Below are 20,979 nucleotides of genomic sequence, written 5' to 3'. Positions count from 1 at the left end.
TTGCGTCAGTCTGTTGGTCGAGAACAATCAAGTCCAGTCCAGTCAAGCGGGTGCCTGGCCTGGCTACTACTCGCAAGCAATGTACCCAACCAACTGACGTCGTCCACTCCTCCCTCTTCTTCCTCTCCCACTCACTCCCTCACGTCCTTTCTTTCTCCCTTCCCCTAACCATGCATGTATTGAATTCGTTTCTCTTGCTCTTCTTCTGCACGCTCCTTCCTCTCGTCTCTGCGGTCCCTGCTGGATCCAGCATTACTCCACCGCCGCCCCTCCAGCCCGTGCAGCTGTCGGGCCAGCCATCTGACCCACGCCGGCCATGGACCCGACTGCGCGACTGGCTGGTGGAATCCGTCTGGGGCATCAAACAGACCTGTCCGAAAAATGCACCGCCGCCGTCTAACATTCATTCCCGCTACGGTAGTGATGTCGTCCTCCGATTTCACTTGCGCCAGGCAGACGAGGCAGAGGCACTTGCCGAGGCATCTCAGGTTCTCTTGTTGGACGTCTGGGCCATAACGTCGGAATTTGTGGACATTCGACTGGCCGAGGAAATGGTACGGCTGGGATGTGAACACGGAAAAACATCTCGCTAACGATTTTGTGATTGGAATAGATCCCCTCTTTGCTCGAGCTGCTGCCGCGCTCTCTTCGTTCCGCCTACCACCCCCTCATGGACGATCTGGCAGATATGATCTACGCTACATACCCTTCAAACCCCCATGCGGGACTCGACCTGGAGCAAGGAATCATTCAAGGAGGAAAACGAACGGCCGCGGTGGGGGACGTCTTCTTCGGGGATTACCAACCGCTTTCCGTCATTGTGCAATGGATGCGCCTGATGGCGTCGATGTTCTCATCGCATGCCCGTCTGACGAGCGTGGGATTTTCCTACGAGGGGCGTGACATTCCTGCCTTGCGACTTGGAGTGGCTCCCCATGATGAATATTCTAACCCACGCAAGACGATCGTCATTGTTGGCGGCACCCATGCGCGGGAATGGATCAGCACCTCCACTGTCACCTACATTGCGTACAATATGATCACTCAATATCACGACTCCCCGGCAGTTACGCGACTTTTAAATGAATACGACTGGGTGTTAATTCCCACGCTCAACCCGGATGGCTATGTCTACTCGTGGGAATCAGATCGTCTCTGGCGTAAGAATCGCCAGCCCACAGGTCTGCCACTCTGCCCAGGCGTTGATCTTGACCGTGCCTGGGACTATGAATGGGATGGCGAGTCGACCCGCTCCAATCCATGCTCCGAGAACTACGCGGGCGCGGAACCATTTGAAGCACTGGAGTCCCAGCGTCTGGCGCAGTGGGCCCGGAACGAGACAGACAGCGGCCGTGCTGATATTGTTGGATTCCTGGACCTGCACTCCTACTCTCAGCAGATTCTCTACCCCTACTCATACACCTGCTCGTCCATTCCCCCCACCCTGGAGAGTCTGCAAGAACTCGCACTAGGCCTGGCCAAGGCCATCCGTCAAACATCAAGAGAGTCATACTCTGTTACCTCCGCCTGTGAGGGCATTCTTCGCTCAGACACAACGTCGGGTGTGAGTTCTGGCGGCAGCGCCCTCGACTGGTTCTATCACCAGTTGCACGCCACCTACTCGTACCAGATCAAGTTACGCGATCGTGGCAGCTATGGCTTTCTCCTGCCGTCGGAGTACATTGTCCCCACGGGCAAAGAGATTTTCAATGCTGTTCTGACGTTTGGCAAGTTTGTCTGGGGTGATGAGGCTTCGCCTCCAGATCCTGGGTATGGCACAGCAGAGCAGAAGCCTCTGGGCTGATGAACCGTTTTGAGAATGTATTTTGCATATTTCTTCATTGGCGTTTGGGGGTTTTATGTCATCCTTGCTCCGATCTGACGCCATTCTTGTACATCTAGCTGTCGATCTTGAAGATCTTATGAATTGTTATGCTCATGCAGGCCTTAATGTGATACGATTATGATATATCCATGGGTGCTAGTTGTTGCACTCTGTGTAGACCTCTGGAAGTAACGGCGTAGACAGTCCTGTGAAAAGAAGACATATATAAGCTATTTGGCCAGTATGCCGGCAGAGGCTTTCGGACTAAAATATCTGTCTACTACGACCGGACAGAAACAAAATTGTCTCTCCGCGCCACCATGAAACCAACTGGAAAGGAAAACCGAAACATAAACAATTATCCAACATCATCTCATCAGAAGAGACGAAAAATCTCTGTGTAAAACCTGGCCTCGAGATTTCTAAAAGCCAATCAATCAAGCAGTCTTGAATTTAGCCGGTCCAGACCACAGCCGCAACCTCTTCCCATAGACTTGCAGGATAATGATAATGATAAATCCAAAGCTGAGAATGCCAGTCATAGTACCGAACTGGCGAACCGAGCCTTGTTTCTGCTCCCACTCGATCATAAAGTACGAAACAATGAACCCGCCAAGCGTGCGGCCGACGTTAACCCATGCGGCAACTTCACCACTCGCCTCCGGGTACGAATCAAGCACGTATGCGTTGATTCCCACCGTGACAATCATGATGCCGAACACATACAAGCCCCAGCCCAGCGCGGTGAGCATGTAGTGCCAGTGGTTCTGCAGCGCGTAGCCCATCACCAGCAGCCCGGCGATCATAAATGGACTGGCCGCCCAGACGGCGAAGAGGCGAGCTTCGGGCTCGAGACGGCCTTGATTTCTCTTTGTGTAGATCTTTGCAATTAGGTCATGTAGCCAGTGGCCGATTACTTCGCCGAGAATTGCTGCGACGATGGGCGTGAAATAGAAGAATCCTAGGAATATTAGCATCGTTCATTCTCTCATGGGCATCTTCTTGTTCACGAACCAATTTGTTTGCTCTGAAAGCCGTAAATCGGTGGCAGCATCAGCGAGAGCGTCGTGTTGATACCAACCACCCACTCAAAGACCAGCAAATAGAAGAAGCATGAGAGGGCGACCACTGGCTTGGCAATGATAATCAATGGCCGCATGACGGCATCCTTTACTGAGTTTTCGATATACCCTGTACGCCATTGCTGAATTCCCAGCATGCGCTGCCAGCGTGGACCGCTGGGAATTAGGTCTGGCTTGGGGTTCTTGCGGTCATAGTATGTCTCTTCGGCGAAGAAGATGATTGCCAGCAGGCACAGGCCCGTGATAGCGGTGAGCAAACCGAAGGCTACACGCCAGGTCTGGCTTGTGAGGATGAAGGCTGAGAACATGGGACCCATGTACGGTGAGAGAATAACGAATCCAGACCAGATGTTGATTTTGCGGGCGTGTTCGTGGAAGAAAAATATGTCTTTGATGAACATGAGACCACCCTAGAGATCAATTAGCTGCTAGATCGAACAGAGAGGACATTTCGTAGTACTGACACCCTGCATTACTGTCGAGAACATGCCATTCAAGATACGGGCAGCCTGCAGATCAGTCAGTATAGCTTCTTTTTCTTTCAAAGATAACTTCCACTCATACCATAAATGAATTAAAGCTCTGTGCCGCCGTACACCAGATCGCCGTCGCCAGTGCCAATACCGTCCACCAGAACAGAACGGGATAACGACCAAAATACGCTGCTAATGCGACGACAATAGGACTGGCAGCGCCAAGCATAAAGACATTGCCTACTTGCGAATGGTTGACTGTAGTCGGCAAAATCCCCCATTCAGCAGCCTGCACATTCAGGGTCACCGCGCCGGTTGCGCTTCCAAAGTCGGGCAGAAAAGCCGTGCATGAAATCACAATAAGAACGAGATGCTTTTTGTATTGCGACCAGTTCAATGGGTCGTAGGGCGAGTCGCTGGGCTGGGGGATGAGAATCGTCTGTCCGTCGGTTGTTGTCTTGAGCTCTCGGCGGGTTTGCGCGTCCTGGGCATTGAGAACATAGCCTTCGCGCTCGCCTTTTTGCTCGAGGTCTATTGAGCTGTCGCTTTGGTTAGAGCCCAGGCCAACTGGCTCTGGTTTTTCGAGACTCATAGCGGCAGTGTAGAACGCCGGAATTGGGGTTGAAAATGAGGAGCAACCTGAGGAGGAGAAGGAAGAGAGTGTTTTTCAACAGTCACACCGAGAGCGAATTCTTTAAAAGGACAAGGGGAAGAACGAGTGTTCGAAAGGAGACGACAGTTGGCTAAGGCTTCCCGCCGAGGTACACGCAAGGGTACCAGTCGACCGGGGAGGAGATGAATAAAAGCCGAAACGACTTGCAGTAGTAGAGTTCGGAGTTGGCGATCATCAATTTTGCCGGAAATCGACTACGTAGCAATGCAAGAATGGTCGCTAGGATTGCGAACCAGCCCATGATCGCGCTTCGTGCATCCTCTTAAGGCATGGTAGTTCCGGCCCAAACTCAATGTTTTGCCGTGTGGAGAGGGGGATTGGCTTATTCGAGACAACAGTGCAATGGGCCGTGGAGACTGACCTTGGTCCACTCTGGTTGTGACTGGAGGAGGACTGGGGCAATGACCCCCCGCGATGCCGATCTGTAGTCCGACATTTGCCCTATGGTGGGTGCGCAACGTTCGTCTGGGGTTTCTCCGTATAACTACCTTTAGCAAATACAGTATTTCTCGTACCTGCCAGGCAATTCAACAGAGATGTTGACAGTAGCAAGTTCTGTCCAGCCAATGCTCCTAGTGGTCGCGGATCAAGCATGTACTTATTTACTGTACCGACTTCATACGCCGGGTGATGGGTGGCGCTCACTTTTATTGCCCGCGCCGGGGGCGTCTGTTGTCCCTGGATCAGACACACACGTTCCATAGAGCCTCAGACAAGTGCATAGAAAATAATGGTCCAGGTCCGAATGACATAACCATAGTGCGGTGCCGGGATACCAGGCTGAGTCGGGGGCCATGCTACCATTGGCCTTCCATTCACAATTGGGCCAGGGCTACGCTTCCTGCACGATAAGACATGCCTCGAGTCGACTTCCATGTGGACTGAATGAACGAATCTATGGTCGCATTGGAAATAACGATGTCCTCATTTCCGACTTATTGTGTTGGCATGACCGCAAGGATCTAGGGGCATGCAGATAGCCGACGCGTGGTTATAAATCGTGCACAATCATGAATGAGGCATGGTGGTAGTCAGTCAGTTTGCATAGAACCAGCTCTGCTGGTCAAAGGGGTACTCGGCAGATAATACTAGCATCGAGTACCGCGCAAAGATCGAGTGTGGGGAGCCTTGCAGAGACTGCCAAGGAATCCATATCCAGATGGGTGCGTGGGTTGACGATCACCTGGGAGCGGAGCCATGATTTATTTTCATGAAGTCCTCTTAGTGATGTAACTAGTAACGTTTAACCTCTCCCAAGGTTAGCGAATCAGAGTGTGCCTTACTGGTCAATATAGAAAAGAACATATGAGAACCATAACCACTAGATTAATGGGCCATGGTCTGTTTGACCGCGATTTTGAACACATTGAACAAACATTAACTATTGAAGACCTGATTAGATCATATCCACAGGCTCGGTCTGGGGTCAATCTGAAGAATCAGTCCCACTACTCCGAACTCATCAAGCATACGTTCATTGACAAATTTCAAAAATTCAATCATCATAAATAAGTACTATTTGAAGGTACACAAGTCATCACGAACGCCCTTTTAGACCAACGGCCCACCACACTAGAAGAGCCACGAAACGAAAGTACGATATAACCAATGCGATTGGGCATGCTTTTCTCCGTGGGCCTCCCTCCTGGCAAGGTACTCAGCCTCTTCACGGTCAATCTCCGCCCTTCCTGTCCACAAATCAGCTTTTTCCGGCTTGACACCCTCGCACCTAGTGGCCAGCTTATAACCAAAGATGAGAATCAAGTAAAGCGGAATTCCAAGATATGCGGTGATAAAAGTTTTGTAGTCAAAGTTTCCCCACTTCGCGTTGTGAGTGAACACATCGTAGTTTTTGGTCAAGGAGATCAGGATGCAAAATGCGAGAGCGCCATACGAACCAGCCATCCCAAGCGGTGCCGCATACGCAAGGCTGCTTCGCGGGACGTTCTGGGCCTTGCGCGCCCGCACAAAGCAAATGTGCGTGACCAGGATTGAAATCCAGGTTAGGAGGCCGAAGATTGTAACTAGGTCGACGAAGTATCCAAAAACATCTTTCGAGTTGCTCGACACGTTCATATATGCTAGCAGTGAGACAAGTGAAGATATTGATAGTGCAAACACAGGAACGCCGCGGCGATCGGTCCGTGCGAAAAATGATGGCGCTTTGCCCTCTCGTGCGAGACCGTAGATCGTGCGCGTTGCAATATATAAGTCCGAATTGGCGGCAGAGAAAACAAAGACCAGAATACAAGCGTTCAGAATATGCGGAAGAGCTGGAATACTAGCCAACTCGATGGCAACCACGAAAGGCGACGCGGCTGCAGAACTGTCCGCATTTACCGCGAAGGCAAGTTTCTTCGAGTTGAACGGGACCAAAGTGCCCACAAGGAACACGGTCAGGACGTAAAAAACCAAGATACGATAGAAGGTCAGTTTGATCGCACGTGGAATTGTTCGCCGAGGGTTTTGTGCTTCGCCAACCGTGACTCCAACCAGCTCCGTGCCGAGATAGGCAAAGACAGCATTAACCATCGAGGACCAAAAAGCGAAGAAACGTCCAGCGGCTCCATCAGCGATATAGGTATTGAATGCGCCGGGGTCGTTCCAATACCGGAACCCCTTGCGATCATGGTCCGGTCCGCCGCCGAGCATGAGGACTAACGATAGCAGAATAATCCCGAGAATCACAATAATTTTGAACGAGGACAGCCAGAACTCAAATTCGCCGAAAAACCGCACACCGAAGTAATTGATGCTGACGATCAGGACCAAGAAAATCGTGATCCACACACCGGGATTGACTTTTTCTGCTGGGAGCCAATACTGAATAACCAACGCGCCGGCAGTGAGCTGATTCGGAGTAGTAATGATATACTTGAACCAATATCTGACAGAGCAATGTAAGCACAGAGTTCGCATTTGACAGGAAAGAAATGTCACCTACGTGTATCCTAGAGCAAACCCGAGAGCAGGATCGCAAAATCTGACAGCGTAACCGGTAAAGCCAGAAGGCAGTGGTAGCCATGTAGCCATTTCTCCAAGGGCGCACATCACCAAGTAGACGATGAACCCAACCCACGCATAAGAAATTAAGATTGAAGCGGGCTGAAAGGTCAGCAAGATTGGTCATGGCTTGGTTAATCGAAAAACTGACTCCTGATCTATAGAGAACGTTAGTTAACTTGACTGTTTTCGGCATATATGATGTATGCGAAGCTTACTTTGCAAGTGCATCTCCCGTTCCAATAATCAACCCAGTGCCGATGGCACCGCCGATAGCTAGCCGACGTTAGTTGGCTCTTTCTACATATTTATGCTCAGAATCCAACATACCAATCATGGTGATATGCCGGGCCTTGAGGGCCCGATGGAGCTCAACATGGTTATGATCAAGTAGTCCACCTTCTTCGGCCTCCATAAATCCCCCGTCGTGGTGTTCATTTGCCACGAAATTCTCCGATGTCAAGCCCTCCTCCCGCAGGTTCCAAACGGACATGGTGGCTGCAGCCCTGCGCTGTATGCAGCACTATTGATGCGGAACAGATCACAGGCAAATTGTTTCACTCTGGAGCTGTCTTTTCGACAGCAAACAAGGCAAATTTTGAAAAGCGGGAGATTTGGGGGTCAAAATGACACGGGCCAGCCTAGAGTTTCCTATAGAGTTCTGGATAGCGACGCGATTGCCTGGAAGTGGCGATAGGCCACAGAAGCCTGAATGGTAGCGGAACGCCGATGCAAGAGTAAATTGAGTCAAGAAACAAACGGGGCGCGGTCGACATAAGAACCCCCAGATAAGGGGACTGGAGACTGCCAAGCCATCTCGGTTTGAGTCTACGGGGCTTACAGAGCGGAAAGTAGTTAGTGGCCATTGATCTTGACCAAAGTTTCAAACCGAAGAGGGGCTTGGAACGACACGCCTACTGAGTATGCCCAAGCGTCCCCGTCGAGTATGGCTATGCAGCGCCACGTGAGCCTCCCTCACAGCCATGTTCGTATTGGACAGGGGTAGAACTGCAAGATATAAAATCAATACAACCTTATGGCCACAGTAAAACAGGGGTGAAATCCGTATCGGTTCCTTCTTGGAGCCCTTCTTGGACCGTCTTGATAACGAATAATATCGCACAATCACGCAACTGCCAAGACATTGATAGCGCAACAGGTATTACAGACGTATCCACATTGGCCGTGTGGGGATGGATTAAACTTGCTTTACATTAGTAGACATTCTAGAAACAATGCAGATCAGAGCTCTTGATGGAGACCATGATGACTGTGGAAAGCATCCCGGAGACACAATACAAATCGGGCATCGCACTCTCAGTTGTAAGACAAAGGGCGTAGGCGGAACTTAAGACTCCAAGAGATCGACATCAACCCTGGTCGGGTAGGTCATGCTCTGGCTTCTTGTTCGGCCTACCGCCAAGTCGACCAAGACGGGATGACACTTGGCAGAGAATGCTTGCTCCGGAGAGGGTTGGGCATTGCACGTCCGCCTACTTCGAGTGATCAAATATATATATGGTACAGGTTTCTCTTGATCAGGTGCCGAGAAGATACATTGAGCATGAGCTGCATTATGCACTATACGATGGTTTTGCCGTTATTAGAAATCGTTCTCGTGGCCACACAGGTTCTGTACAGAGGCGGCATCCTGTCCGGGACCCGATGATTGACCAGCTCAAGTTTGACCATCTTCCGATTGTTTTTTGAGCACCCCCATGAAGAACTCTACAGGCTGTAGCTGGAATTTATCAACAGCAAACGTGAAACAAGCTTACATCTACAGATATCGATGACTTCTTTTTGAGACAGCCACTGCGATTTTTCATTCCAGCTGACAATGTGTAAGCAGTGCGGAATGGGGCCGTGCCTCTGCCCACGCCAAGAAAGCTGATTCCACATCAATCACCAAGTAGATGTGACGCACAATAATCTTGCGCGGTTTTTAAAAGCTTTGTTATAAATGTCAGCATGCGACATATGTTCCAGGAGAAACAATAACTTCAATTTTCTTCTCACCGAACACTTTGTCTTCCGATCAGCACATACACAGTCCACTATGGAATCCCTCACTGTCAACACATCTTCAGCTACAGCCATATATACATCTATTACTCGTCCAGAAGAGCAAAGAAATAAACCGTTGGTATTTTTCATTCACTACTGGGGTGGCTCTTCCTCTACATGGCACAAACTTACATCACCATACTCCTCGGATTCTATAAGCACCACTTATCCAACGGTTGCTGTCGACCTCAGAGGCTGGGGCAAATCAACTGGCCCAGTAGCGGATAACGGATCTGCCTATTCGATCTCTGCGTTGGCATCGGATATTCGTTCGGTCCTAGAACAACTCCAAGCAGATGAAAAAAACGAAGATTTGTTTAAAAATGGCTTGGTATTTGTTGGTCATTCGATGGGAGCAAAGGTAGCTCTTGCAACTCTCAGCCTCCTGCCCGCTGAGCTTTTGAACAAAGTCAAGGGACTGGTGTTAGCCGCCCCAGCACCACCCACGGCCTTGAATCTGCCTTCTGAAATGAAGGACCAGCAGCTATCGGCGTATAAAACGCGGGAATCTGTACTATGGACAGTTCGGAATGTCCTTGCAAATACTGACAAGCTGAGTGAGCCAGACGTGAAGTTGGTGGTGGAGAACAGTCTTTGCGGTAATCAGTTTGCCAAAAGTTCCTGGCCTACGTATGGCATGGGAGAAGATATTTCAATTGGATTGAGAAAGACTCTTAAGATATTGAAAGACGTTGGACTACTAGCCAGCATTATCGTTGGCGAATTGGACGTTGTTGAACCAGAGGAGCGAGTCAAAGCTGAAGTTGGTCAGTTCCTCATTGAGTCTGGGTTGGGAGTCGCGATAAAGTCCGCCAAAGATGTGAAACATCTGATACCCCTGGAAGACCCTTTAAGCATTGCCCAAGAAATTCGGAGGTTTTAGGACATGTATCACGGCAGATAATGACAAGCACTTCCCGAGAAGAATACCTGTCCTAATGAGCACTTTTAAGTTACATACAGGCCTTGATCTTGAGTGATACACTGTCGTTGGTTAAAATATATAGGATAGAGCGATGATGGAGAAGGTATGTCATCGATACCTGTGCGACTCTCAATCGGGGCGTGGAGATTCTGTAGAACACCACTTGTAAATAGTAGATGCTTCATCGATGACTCCGAGGATGATCTGTCATATTATGTTGAACAATTAATAACCAAGCTAGCTTCCCAAGAAGTCTACTGGGAGTTCAGAAGTTATATTTGCTTATGTTGGTGACTGACTGAACTGTGGCTCTGCTGCTTCCCTTAGATTTTCTGTGCTGTTCAGACTGGGAAAAACGAAAATGAAATGGCGATCTGGAAATTTGCTGTAGATGACGTGGCGACCAGCTAGAGCCAACAGCTCTTTGTTGGTAGTCACTGACAGGTCGAAAAGAATGAGCGGGTAAGCATTGGATGTTGTCAACAGCCGCGCGGTCTGACATGCAATGTGGGAAAGCAAAGGAACCAAAGCGTCCGCTGTCGTCTTCGAGCTCAGGTGCCATGCGGTCGTCACCTCAAGACCCAAAGAGTCGGGCTGTCAAGCCCCCTACTTGGGAGACACTGTGGGCCTATCGAGTTAGCCAACATCGCCATAATCCCGTATAGCCGGTGATAGCGTTGCTGATGCGATGAGTTGGTGGCACTTTGCTCAGCAGCTCGCAGCTCATTGACTGGATCCTTCACCGTTCTTGGACTAGTTATGTGCCAACGTGCCCTAGCTTGCAGGATCTCGTACAGCAGAAGAAAATGATTGGTGGATGTGACACGAGGTGCGCCGCGGCGGTTACGGGTATTTTGGTCGCGCTGATCGCTGCAGCGCTTCCTCGATCGTGACGAGATGATTGGCCACTGCTTCGCGAAGTTTGCTAACATTAGCAACAGAAAAATGTAGCTAATTTAAGTCAACTAGCGAGATTTCTAAGTTAAGATACCGGATTAGGTGCGGGGAAGGGGCTTCGTGACTATGAGGCTCGCATGGTATATGAAACCCGACAGTCCAGAGTTGCCTCGTCTGGTCTTTCTCAGGGCAATTCAATTCATCTTCTTGTATCTTACGTTTTTTTTCTTCATTCAGTATATACCCCTATCTAGCCAAAAGTTATTCTTCATCTCACCATGGGCGTCATCCGATTGCCTCGCCCAATGGGCATATATGTCCCAAGTTCTCCACGAACACTCACCAACGACATGATCTCGCCGCCACTCTCTCCTGAATTCAGCTTCGACTCTGACGCTGTCATCCCCTCCCTCCTGCCAGCCCTTGAATACGTATCCTCTAAGCTGCAACAAAAGATGATGCATGTCACACTCCTCGTTGGCCGTGGCAAACCCTATCCCACCGGGGAGCCGTCCGATCTCATGATCATTCCAGTCACATCCCTCGACTCTCCGTCGTGGAGAATACTGGAACGGGCCATCGCCAGGGCAGCAAAGAAGTTTTCCCTGGGCCAGAGCTGGACCGACGCGCTGAACCGCAGCCAGTATGAACGCCAGGCCAATGAGTATCTCATGGAACAGTCCATCCTCCAGAATGAGGTCGTGTTTAGCCAAGAGGGCTTGACCCTGCTCAATATGGACCGCATTTACACCTTCAAACGCCGGCTCTGTATCTTCTCTAACCGCCCTTTCTCCCGTACCGATGACCAATCCATCAACTCTTGCGTGACATTGCTGCACCGTATCATCACCGACTTCCAAGGCCGTCCCTTCAGCAAGGCATTTTTCCACCGTGTCTATGAGCAGCTGGATGTCCGCGACGACCTTCTCACCCAGGTCGCCAGTGCCTACAGGACCGTCCACAAGCAGGATGCTATCATTCTTCCTCCTCAGGCCAAGGCCGAACACTCTCAGGCTCGGAAAGAACACTCTCGGAAGTCGCCGATTCGCCCTGTTCGTGTGCGAAGACAACCGCCACCGGCTAAGTCCAGTATGTCGACTAAGCGTGGTCCCAAGACTCCACTGTCCGCCTCGGATGTTACCCCCATCACTCGGAATGAATGGAACATCCTTGTGAGCACGGACATTCGGCAGCTGCAGCCCACTGTCACCAAGTGGACGCCTTCGCCAACAGTATTTGCTGTGGCGTGAAATCTATAACTGTCAATGATTTTCTCAACTCGATCCGACAAACGGATTCGATCAAAGACCAAATAAGTTTCCCAGTGAGCAATGCCTCTAGTGAACTGCCCAAGGAATACCCTTGTTAGCTGCCGGATTGCAACCCTATCTGCAGGAGGCACGAAATCCGATCTTCAAGATCAGCCGCTGGCCGACACTATTGTTGATGTTAGACCCGCTGGGTTCGCCGAACCAATAATGAGGACCGGTCAGTCACAGAGAGCGAAACTCAACCACCTCATTTGGCGGTGCACGAAAATTAGTTTGCCGAGCGCCGACTAGCCGCCACTCTGTGGACTGTGGGCTCAAAAAAATCTCTCCCAGTCCAATCGTGAACATGGACTCAAAGCATGTGGATAATTTCATTTGTAACATTACATAGCAATAGCTAATGAATACTATCTTTCTCACTATCGGCGCCTTCCGCTGCCCCGCGATGTCACGTGGGACGATATCACAATGACCACAACATGATTCTTTTCCCTTGGTTTTCGTAGATGTTAACTGAGTGCGTCGTGGGGTTTCTTCCGCCTCTGCAGACAGCACCCCAGCTTGCATTATTGCCTCGCTTCAGGATCATTCATTGCAGGTTGCCAACAGGATCGAAAGTGCGCTCAAAAAGATCTTGGTAGCACTAGGACGGCGGCCGATAAGACTAATGAGTATTTTTCATCGACTTATCGGACCTGCGAACTGGTCGAGGTTTATAACGTAAACCACTTTCCCCACCATCCTTTTTTTGGCCCGCATCTGACATATCTGCTGTTTATTCGCCCTCTTCCCCCTCCGTCTGGGGAAGTATTCAATACAGCACTATCAATCATCTCACTAAGGGAAAGAAAGAGCCCGAGGAGGTTCGCGTTGGCTCGACAGTGACACTTCGACAATGCCTTCGGCCGTCGACGAATCGGTAGAGACTCACAGACTAGATGGCGACCGAAAATGGAGTCTGCAACCACTTATACGTCATGCGGAGCATTCTCACAGCCGGATGCCGGGGATTAGAAGAATTCCACTTCGAGCGATTGGTATCATCTTGTTCATTGCCTTCCTGAATATGGTTGTATGGATTGCTGCTGCAATCGTGTTGGTATGATTGAAATATAGGTCCACCCACTTGTTGGAATCGAGAGCTAACTCTTTCATCCAGCACTATCATCCGTATGTTTATTCTACGCACGCCCAGATAGTTCATTTGGTTGTGATGTCTTTTGAATTACTCTGCTAATACTTGATCCGCCAGGTCATTGGTGTCTACCGCTGTTCTAGCCTATACACTTGGTTTGAGACATGCATTCGATGCAGACCACATATCTGTATCTATGCCCTTCCTGTACGCGGTCCGATAATTCTAACGAAAGAGTAAACAGGCCATTGATCTAATGACCCGACGCCTACTCGCCACTGGCCAAAGACCTGTTACAGTGGGGACATTTTTCTCATTGGGCCATTCGACGTAAGCCTTGGTTTTTCAAACTGGAATATGACTCCATCTAACTATCAGCTAGGATTGTCATAATCACATCTATTGTTGTGGCAGCCACGGCAGCTGCGGTATCATCGAGATTCGGTAGCTTCAGCACTATTGGCGGAATCATTGGCAGCTCTGTCAGTGCGGTCTTCTTGATTCTGCTTGGCTTGATGAATGGGTACATATTGTACAAACTCATCAAACAGATGCAAAAGGTTTTCAGCCTGCCAGTGGGGAATGAAGATGAAGCATGGAAGATTGAAGGAGGTGGGATCCTCTTTTCAATTTTAAAGAAAATGTTCAAATTGATTGACCGGTAAGCGGAGGCATCTAACTAATTCATTAGACACCTTTGAATAATTTTCTTCTGTAGGCCCTGGAAGATGTACCCATTGGGAATTCTTTTCGGACTTGGGTTTGATACCTCGTCTGAAATTGCATTACTCGGTATCTCGTCGATTGAAGCAGCAAAGGGAACTTCCTTTTGGGTGATTCTAATTCTCCCAGCTCTGTTCACTGGTAAGCCATATTATTTTCTTTCAAAAAATATCGGTCACCTATCCTGATGCATGACAGCGGGAATGTGTTTGCTAGACACAACAGACGGCGCCCTCATGTTCTCGCTCTACATTCAACCCTCGGCCAACTTCCTGCCACCCAAACCTCCCAATACCACATCGGACGCGACCTCTACCACTAGTGACGGCGAGGAACTGCCGCAATCGCACGACAACCACCGAGATCCCATCGCCTTTCTCTACTACTCGATTGTCCTAACTTCATTGACTGTTATGGTGGCCATCGTGATTGGAGTCATTCAACTTCTCACAATGATTTTGAATGTGACGCATGCCAAAGGCAAGTTCTGGGATGGTGTCCAAACAGCAGGGGATTATTACGATGTCATTGGTGGGTCTATTTGTGGCTGTTTTATCATATTCGGCGGTTTCAGCGTTCTGCTCTATAAACCATGGCGACGATGGATGACTCGGCGGCATGGCCGGAGTGTGGTTATTGATGAAGAAGAGTATCGGGACGATGCTCTGGGCGGTGGGGAACCGGTCTGTGAGGTCTTTGATGGGTCATCTGAAGAAGAGCAGCAATGCCCGACTGAAACTGCTGGTAAAGGGACTGTCTCTCAGGTTGCGGTGAAGCCCACGGGTGAGCCGCGACTCGAGGATGAGATCGTCTAGCTGGAGTCTAGCTGGATGTGGTGATCGGAATTATATGAGGCATTTGATAACGTTTACGAAGCAGAAACCTTAGAGAAGTTTAATCTGGAACATTTGAAGAAGAGTTAGGATCTTTCATTCGGTATTCTCCATCGATCAATAAGGAATTCGTGCCTCAGGCAGAAACACAACGTGACGTCAAGCAGGGAGCGCGAATCTGCCTCATCATATCTCCAACTACACAACTACACAACTACACCCCTGCTCCGCATTCTGACTATGATTTTCTTTTATCCATTGCATTTACTTCTTTTTGATACCCTTTCATCGCCATGCCCATGATCACCACTCGATGTAAGAGGGCAAGGCATAGAAATCGGTAACCCTGGTTTCCTCAATGCACATATAACTCGATAAACTTACGTTTTGATCCGGTATATTTGCACATATCCTTTATATATTGCTTTTTATATGCGTATGACCAGGAGGCCTCAGCTGGATCAAGCTCTGACACAGTATGCCGGATCCCTTATTTGCAAGTTCATCTCCGCCAGAGGCAAGTACAGAAATCGACCAGCTGGACATATTTTCGTCGATCCCGCCGGTCTTTATTCTGCCTACTCATTTGTCATTGGACGGATTGCATGATGTTGAAAGCCGGCTCGTCAGCCACGGGGGCAATATCACCTATGACATCGCTGAAGCGGGGTTGATTCTGGGGAGAATCGGCCAGAAAAAACGGGCCGCATTGGAGCTGCGCTCGCGCGGTATCTGGACCGAGGACATTTCGGAATCTTTGCCCGCAGATGATGCCAGTTTGAAAGATTCTCAGCCGCCTCTTAAACGAAGGCGAACAGAGCATTATGACAGAGCCGGGGATGCCGAAAGCGATCTCGTCGATCTCAGCACCGAGTCCGAGTCCGGGTCCGAAAAAGAGAGAGTGCAAAACCGAAATCGTCCTCTAAGACATCTACTTCCCACGGCTAATGATCAAAAAAGCTCAGTTAACGTGATCAAGCTTGAATGGCTTGACAGCTCTATCAAGGCCGGGAAACCCTTGCCGAAAGAGCCATATATGGTTTACCAAGGTCGAAAGAGGACAGTGTCTACTGTTCCTGCGGAAGCGGAAAATCATTTAGGTGCCGCAAGACAAGCATCAAGGCAAATAATTAAGCGCGCCAAAGGAGACGCTGCGCTGCAATCACCGCCAGTTTCCTCTGGTAGATTCGGTGTTCGGCGCTCGAAAGAGGCATTTGACAGAGGATCTTCTTCTCAAAGACAACCCCCAACTTTATACCGTCAGACAACCTCTGAGCACGACGAACCCACGCCACCACCACCTGTTCCAGATTGGGTGCGCGACCAGGTTCTATACGCATGCCTGCGCTCTGCGCCCCTGCACCCCACAAACGAGAAATTCATTTCACAACTCGAAAAGATCCGCCGCATTCGAGAGCTCACTCTTGATGATATTGGAGTGCGGGCGTATAGTACGTCAATTGCCGCACTCGCCTCGTATCCCCACCCTATTCATAGACCAAACGATATCATCGCCTTGCCCGGTTGCGATGTGAAGATTGCGAACCTCTTTGCCGAGTTTCAGCAGCATGGTGGTGGCAGTCATACCGAAGATAATGGAACGGTTTCTGCCGCAGATGCTCTCGACACGGATCCGGCGTTGCGCGTTTTGCACACTTTCTATAAGATTTGGGGCGTTGGTGCCAAAACTGCACGAGAGTTCTATTATCACCGGGGCTGGCGCGATCTCGATGATATTGTCGAACACGGCTGGGATTCTCTTTCTCGTGTGCAGCAAATAGGAGTCAAATTTTACGACGAATTTCTGGCCGGTGTTTCTCGCCCTGAATCGGAAAGCATTGTTGCTGTCATCCGCCGGCATGCAAATCTTGTTCGCCCCGATGCCGGTAATGATATTGACTGTATTATTGTCGGTGGATATCGTCGAGGAAAAGTCATCAGTGGTGACGTGGATATCATGATAACTCACCGCGATGATGCGGTAACGCGAAATCTCGTCGTTGATATCGTTGCCAGTCTCGAGAAGGAGCACTACGTCACCCACACTCTCGCCTTGAACCTCACTTCCTCGCACCGCGAGCAGCAGACCATTCCCTTTCGCGGCGATAGTTCCGGAAAACAGTTTGACAGCCTCGACAAGGCCTTAGTGGTCTGGCAAGACCCGCACTTCGACATCGGAGACGTCGATATCGACAAGAGCACTCTACGCAAAAAGAACCCAAACCCTCATCGTCGGGTGGATATTATCATCTCGCCCTGGCGCACTGTCGGTTGCGCCGTGCTTGGCTGGTCCGGCGACACGACTTTCCAGCGGGATCTACGCCGCTATGCAAAGAAGGCCCATGCATGGAAGTTTGACTCGAGTGGTGTTCGAGAGCGAACATCTGGCGGTCAGGTTGTTGATCTTGAGCGTGGAGGAGAAACTTGGCAGGAAAGGGAGAGGTTGGTGATGGAGGGATTGGGAGTTGGATGGAGGCCGCCGGAGGAGCGATGCACACGGTAGATAATAGCTTGGGTGGAAAGATCAATCTAGCGTGACGCAAATCTGAACTCCGCCGACTTCATAGATCTATATGGTACATTACTTTGCTAAAATATAGTCGGATAGCATCCAGTGAGCCCACCTTTATTCTCATGTTCCTCACGACAAATCAATCGTTCCTATCGCCGTACGCGAAGCAGCAGCCAAATTACGGAGTGCTATCGTTCCGAGTGGGTACGATAAAACGCCTAATTAGTGCGTATCAGGATCTGGACGCGTCACAGTGGGAACGCGTCTGCGACGCTGACGATCATCACAATCCGTGAATCATGTATTTCTCCGCCTTTCATCCCCGAATAGAAACCCCATGATCCCATCCTTCCCTAAGTGCATACTTCATCCTACGTATACATTTTCCTGTCGTCTTATGCCGGTATGCCTCCCAAGCGCAAGTCATCGGACAATGCGGACGCCCAGCCCAAACGGTCCAAGGTCGGAGGTGTGACTACGGAGAAGGAGTCCCGTTGGTCCAAAGTCTCGTGCTCTGGTAACATCTACGAGGGTTACAAGAGAAGCACGAGCAATGCTCCCGATGCGTACGCGTGGGAATGTCAGTGTAAAGCGCCATTCGAAGAGCTTGACGATAACGAGGAAGAGCCTGCATCCGATGAGGAAGATGAGGATGAAGTAGAAGTCAGTGGCCATAATCAATGGCTTATTTAATTCCCGTGCTGACCCCAACCAGGACACTTGTGACGACGGCAAGACCTGTCTCTGCGGAAAATCCGCCGCGGAACATCCCGACCACCCCTGGGTCTTCACCTTTGCAGGACGGCACAAATTCTTCTCGTCAATGCTCCAACTGAGCCTCCGTAACCCGGACTGCTTTGACATGTATGTATACAACGATTCCTACGGCTGGGGTATTATGGAGGTCGTGGAGAATGTGCTTGTGGATTTCAAAGAAGCCGAGGGCAATTGGAAAGAGCAGTGGGCTATGTGCGAGGCCACTGCCATGCTTTGGCTACGTCGTGATCTGATGCCGATGTACATGTGAGTCGTTCCCTTTCCGATTCGCATCTAATCTACCAGTTGGGGGATTTTCCTAATGCAATTCAATGATACAGGGTCCCCGAGGGCGACCACGTTAACCAGCTCTGTGGCCTGACTGGAATCATGTTCCTATCCATGCTGGCCACTTTGGACCGTAATGGCCTCTTGAAGCAAGATTCCGAGGTCAAGAATCTCGGCACGGTCATGGGACTGTACATCCGACTTGGATTTGACGATAATTGGCATTTCGAGGATCTCAACACTCGCGTGTTTGCCTATGCGACCAAGAAAAACATTAAACTTCGTGGTCTCTCGAAACTACAGAGCCGTGTTGATGGTTTGCAGGCAGAGGCCGACAGGATCTCGCTTCCTGCATCTGGGGCCAAAAAAAATGATCCCTGGGGTTGGCAAAAGCTCTTGAAGAACTACGAGGATTACAGCGAAGCCATACCGTGGTACGCGATCAAGCCGAACAAGATGGGTGGTGATGGCTGCGACATCACGACCTGGCCTAGCGCGACGCGCAAGAAGCACTGTTTTGATAAGAAAGATCCTCTGAGTAAGAAAGAGATGGATGCAATCAAGCAGGGCATGATCATACAGATGATATAAATCCTGCTTTCTTGACCTCGCTAACTATTGTACCAACCCTGTCATTATACTCCTTTTGTCTTTTTTACTGCGATCCAATTTTGTAGACTTTATTCTATTGCACATTTCTGTATTACGCCGAATCAATTCAAACGAGAAGCTCCGGTCGGACTGCCCTAAACTGTGCGTGTATCCGGGCCTTTCATGAAGTGTTTCATAGATACTATCTGCCTAGTAACTGCCTCAAGTTATCCTACGGCTTCTTGTCCCGCGGAAGCGCTTTTCCCAAGTCCATCACGCTCACAGTAACACCATTGTCTTCTCCACTGAGGACACCAGCCCCATTAATCAACAAAAATTGAGGGTCTTGCGCGAAGATCCTAAGAGATCGGGTATAACTCGTACCCTCTGGCGTGGGGACCTCTGTCCACTCGCCATCTCCCAATGCCTGATTGACGAAGACGGAGCTGAAAGTCCCACAGCTGACGATAATTGTTCCATCAGGTCCCCCGTAAGGCGTCCAGGTTACATAAGGCGAGCTTGCGGGCTGAGTACCATCGCTCACCACTATACGCTGACCTTCTACTTCGCCAAACGTCTCAGGGTTCTTGGACAAGCGGAAATACACAGGAAAGCTGTAGTCGGAGGTGTTGAAGAAAGAGCCATACTCATAGGTCATAATCCATAGGCCATTAGGAAGCTGGAGTTTTCAGTTAAGTGTAGCAAAGAGCACTTAGAAGACATACCTGAGCTACAGTTGTCATACCGGGGCGATCGGTATATGTCGGGTATACACTGAATGATTGCATACCGGTCAGTCAAGAGGGTTGGCATAGCTTTTATGGACACCACATACGCGTCATCCACCACAGCGCCCCAATGCTTCAGGTCAGTCGAAACTTGATGGACCAATTTCTGACCATGAGTTGCGTTGGCTCTCTGGTCGGAGTAATAGCAAATCAATTTGCCCTCACTATTATGCAATCAGCGAAAGTTCCTGAATAGACAGAGGTCCACACGAACTGAGCAAGCAAAAACGGCTCCCAAATCGGTGTCAAGCCATTATCAGGCTCCGCCTCCCCGCCAGAAGCCACGCGGCTAACGTATTCCCAGTTCAAGCCTTGGTCATGTGAGGCGTATAAATCAATTTGAGTGTAAGAAAGATTTGTCGGAATGCTATTCCCAGCAAGCAGCAAGGTACCAGCTGGAAAGTCTCCAATTCTCTCAGGAAGATAGTACAGGAAAGGCTGATACCGCAGACCCCAGTCATTGGCCTGATCGTGGACCTGCGAGAACTCACGCCAGGTCTTGCCGCTGTCCGAGGATTTGTAGATGGGAAAGTAGACCAGCGGGGGCTCGGGGGAGTAGTTCTCCCAAGTAGCAAGTAGATCACCATTGGGCAACTCTACATTGCGAGCGTACAGAGTACGAGGGATGTTGTAGTCTGAGGGGGGATCGAATATCGTAATGTTGGTCAAGGGCTCCGGCTGAGGTCGCCGAATCGACGACCCAAATGCCAATGGCATCAGAGCGAAAAAACTTAAGAACTGCATTTGGTCAAATATTTGCTACCGTCCAATTTCCTACGGTGGCTCATGCCTTATTATATGCATAGTAGTCCTGTGCAATTGACATGAGCTAGTAGAATTTCATCCCGCCGGAGTTGAGCCAAAAATGGCATGGCGCCTCGACGGCATGCTTTACTCGCAAGCGGAAAAACTTTAACTTCAGAGGCAAAGAAGGTATTGCCGAAATGGAGCCTGGAACTGTTTGTGGGCTGAGAATGAATGTGGATGAAATCTTCCCCCCGGAGAAATGCTCTCTAGAGAGCTGAAAAGAGTAAACGCCATCTCCGCACTGAAAGCCGAGCTTTAGCGCAGAAAGTACTGAGGCATCGATAATAACATGATTCAAATTGCTATTATGTTCATCAAATTTCCACCCCA

The 20,979-nt window shown here is 49.8% G+C and overlaps 9 protein-coding genes across 9 annotated transcripts; 6 read left to right on the top strand and 3 right to left on the bottom strand.

The window, feature by feature from the left end:
* Positions 1-170: 170 nt before the first annotated feature.
* N7510_008337 (M14 family metallopeptidase) lies at positions 171-1,804 on the top strand (the record flags this gene model as incomplete). The annotated part of the gene is made up of 2 exons (XM_056980262.1): positions 171-554; positions 614-1,804. 2 exons carry the CDS (start codon positions 171-173, stop codon positions 1,802-1,804), a joined length of 1,575 nt encoding a protein of 524 aa, XP_056830471.1.
* Positions 1,805-2,262: 458 nt separating this feature from the next.
* On the bottom strand, positions 2,263-3,972 carry N7510_008336 (putative MFS transporter; the record flags this gene model as incomplete). The annotated part of the gene is made up of 4 exons (XM_056980261.1): positions 2,263-2,786; positions 2,840-3,317; positions 3,372-3,416; positions 3,472-3,972. 4 exons carry the CDS (start codon positions 3,970-3,972, stop codon positions 2,263-2,265), a joined length of 1,548 nt encoding a protein of 515 aa, XP_056830470.1.
* Positions 3,973-5,625: 1,653 nt separating this feature from the next.
* On the bottom strand, positions 5,626-7,549 carry N7510_008335 (dicarboxylic amino acid permease agtA; the record flags this gene model as incomplete). The annotated part of the gene is made up of 5 exons (XM_056980260.1): positions 5,626-6,940; positions 6,998-7,158; positions 7,208-7,214; positions 7,275-7,332; positions 7,387-7,549. The coding sequence occupies 5 exons, from the start codon at positions 7,547-7,549 to the stop codon at positions 5,626-5,628; spliced, it is 1,704 nt and encodes a 567-aa protein (XP_056830469.1).
* Positions 7,550-9,115: 1,566 nt separating this feature from the next.
* Positions 9,116-10,006, top strand: N7510_008334 (alpha/beta fold hydrolase; the record flags this gene model as incomplete). Its single annotated transcript, XM_056980259.1, has 1 exon — positions 9,116-10,006. One exon carries the CDS (start codon positions 9,116-9,118, stop codon positions 10,004-10,006), a length of 891 nt encoding a protein of 296 aa, XP_056830468.1.
* A 1,217-nt stretch (positions 10,007-11,223) lies between these two features.
* Positions 11,224-12,195, top strand: N7510_008333 (uncharacterized protein; the record flags this gene model as incomplete). Its single annotated transcript, XM_056980258.1, has 1 exon — positions 11,224-12,195. The coding sequence occupies one exon, from the start codon at positions 11,224-11,226 to the stop codon at positions 12,193-12,195; it is 972 nt and encodes a 323-aa protein (XP_056830467.1).
* Positions 12,196-13,111: 916 nt separating this feature from the next.
* Positions 13,112-14,889, top strand: N7510_008332 (HoxN/HupN/NixA family nickel/cobalt transporter; the record flags this gene model as incomplete). Its single annotated transcript, XM_056980257.1, has 6 exons — positions 13,112-13,315; positions 13,469-13,558; positions 13,596-13,681; positions 13,734-13,926; positions 14,080-14,215; positions 14,273-14,889. The coding sequence occupies 6 exons, from the start codon at positions 13,112-13,114 to the stop codon at positions 14,887-14,889; spliced, it is 1,326 nt and encodes a 441-aa protein (XP_056830466.1).
* Positions 14,890-15,385: 496 nt separating this feature from the next.
* N7510_008331 (type-X family DNA polymerase) lies at positions 15,386-17,410 on the top strand (the record flags this gene model as incomplete). The annotated part of the gene is made up of 1 exon (XM_056980256.1): positions 15,386-17,410. One exon carries the CDS (start codon positions 15,386-15,388, stop codon positions 17,408-17,410), a length of 2,025 nt encoding a protein of 674 aa, XP_056830465.1.
* A 414-nt stretch (positions 17,411-17,824) lies between these two features.
* N7510_008330 (uncharacterized protein) lies at positions 17,825-19,054 on the top strand (the record flags this gene model as incomplete). Its single annotated transcript, XM_056980255.1, has 3 exons — positions 17,825-18,082; positions 18,135-18,442; positions 18,517-19,054. The coding sequence occupies 3 exons, from the start codon at positions 17,825-17,827 to the stop codon at positions 19,052-19,054; spliced, it is 1,104 nt and encodes a 367-aa protein (XP_056830464.1).
* A 232-nt stretch (positions 19,055-19,286) lies between these two features.
* Positions 19,287-20,586, bottom strand: N7510_008329 (uncharacterized protein; the record flags this gene model as incomplete). The annotated part of the gene is made up of 4 exons (XM_056980254.1): positions 19,287-19,733; positions 19,780-19,828; positions 19,890-20,006; positions 20,057-20,586. 4 exons carry the CDS (start codon positions 20,584-20,586, stop codon positions 19,287-19,289), a joined length of 1,143 nt encoding a protein of 380 aa, XP_056830463.1.
* Positions 20,587-20,979: the final 393 nt, after the last annotated feature.

Source organism: Penicillium lagena, assembly GCF_028827675.1.
Source record: "Penicillium lagena strain IBT 129212 chromosome Unknown utg000006l_segment0_segment0, whole genome shotgun sequence".
In the NCBI taxonomy this organism is placed as follows: Eukaryota; Fungi; Ascomycota; class Eurotiomycetes; order Eurotiales; family Aspergillaceae; genus Penicillium; species Penicillium lagena.
The sequence above is the reverse complement of the archived record's forward strand: the minus strand, read 5'-3'. Positions and strand labels throughout refer to the sequence as shown.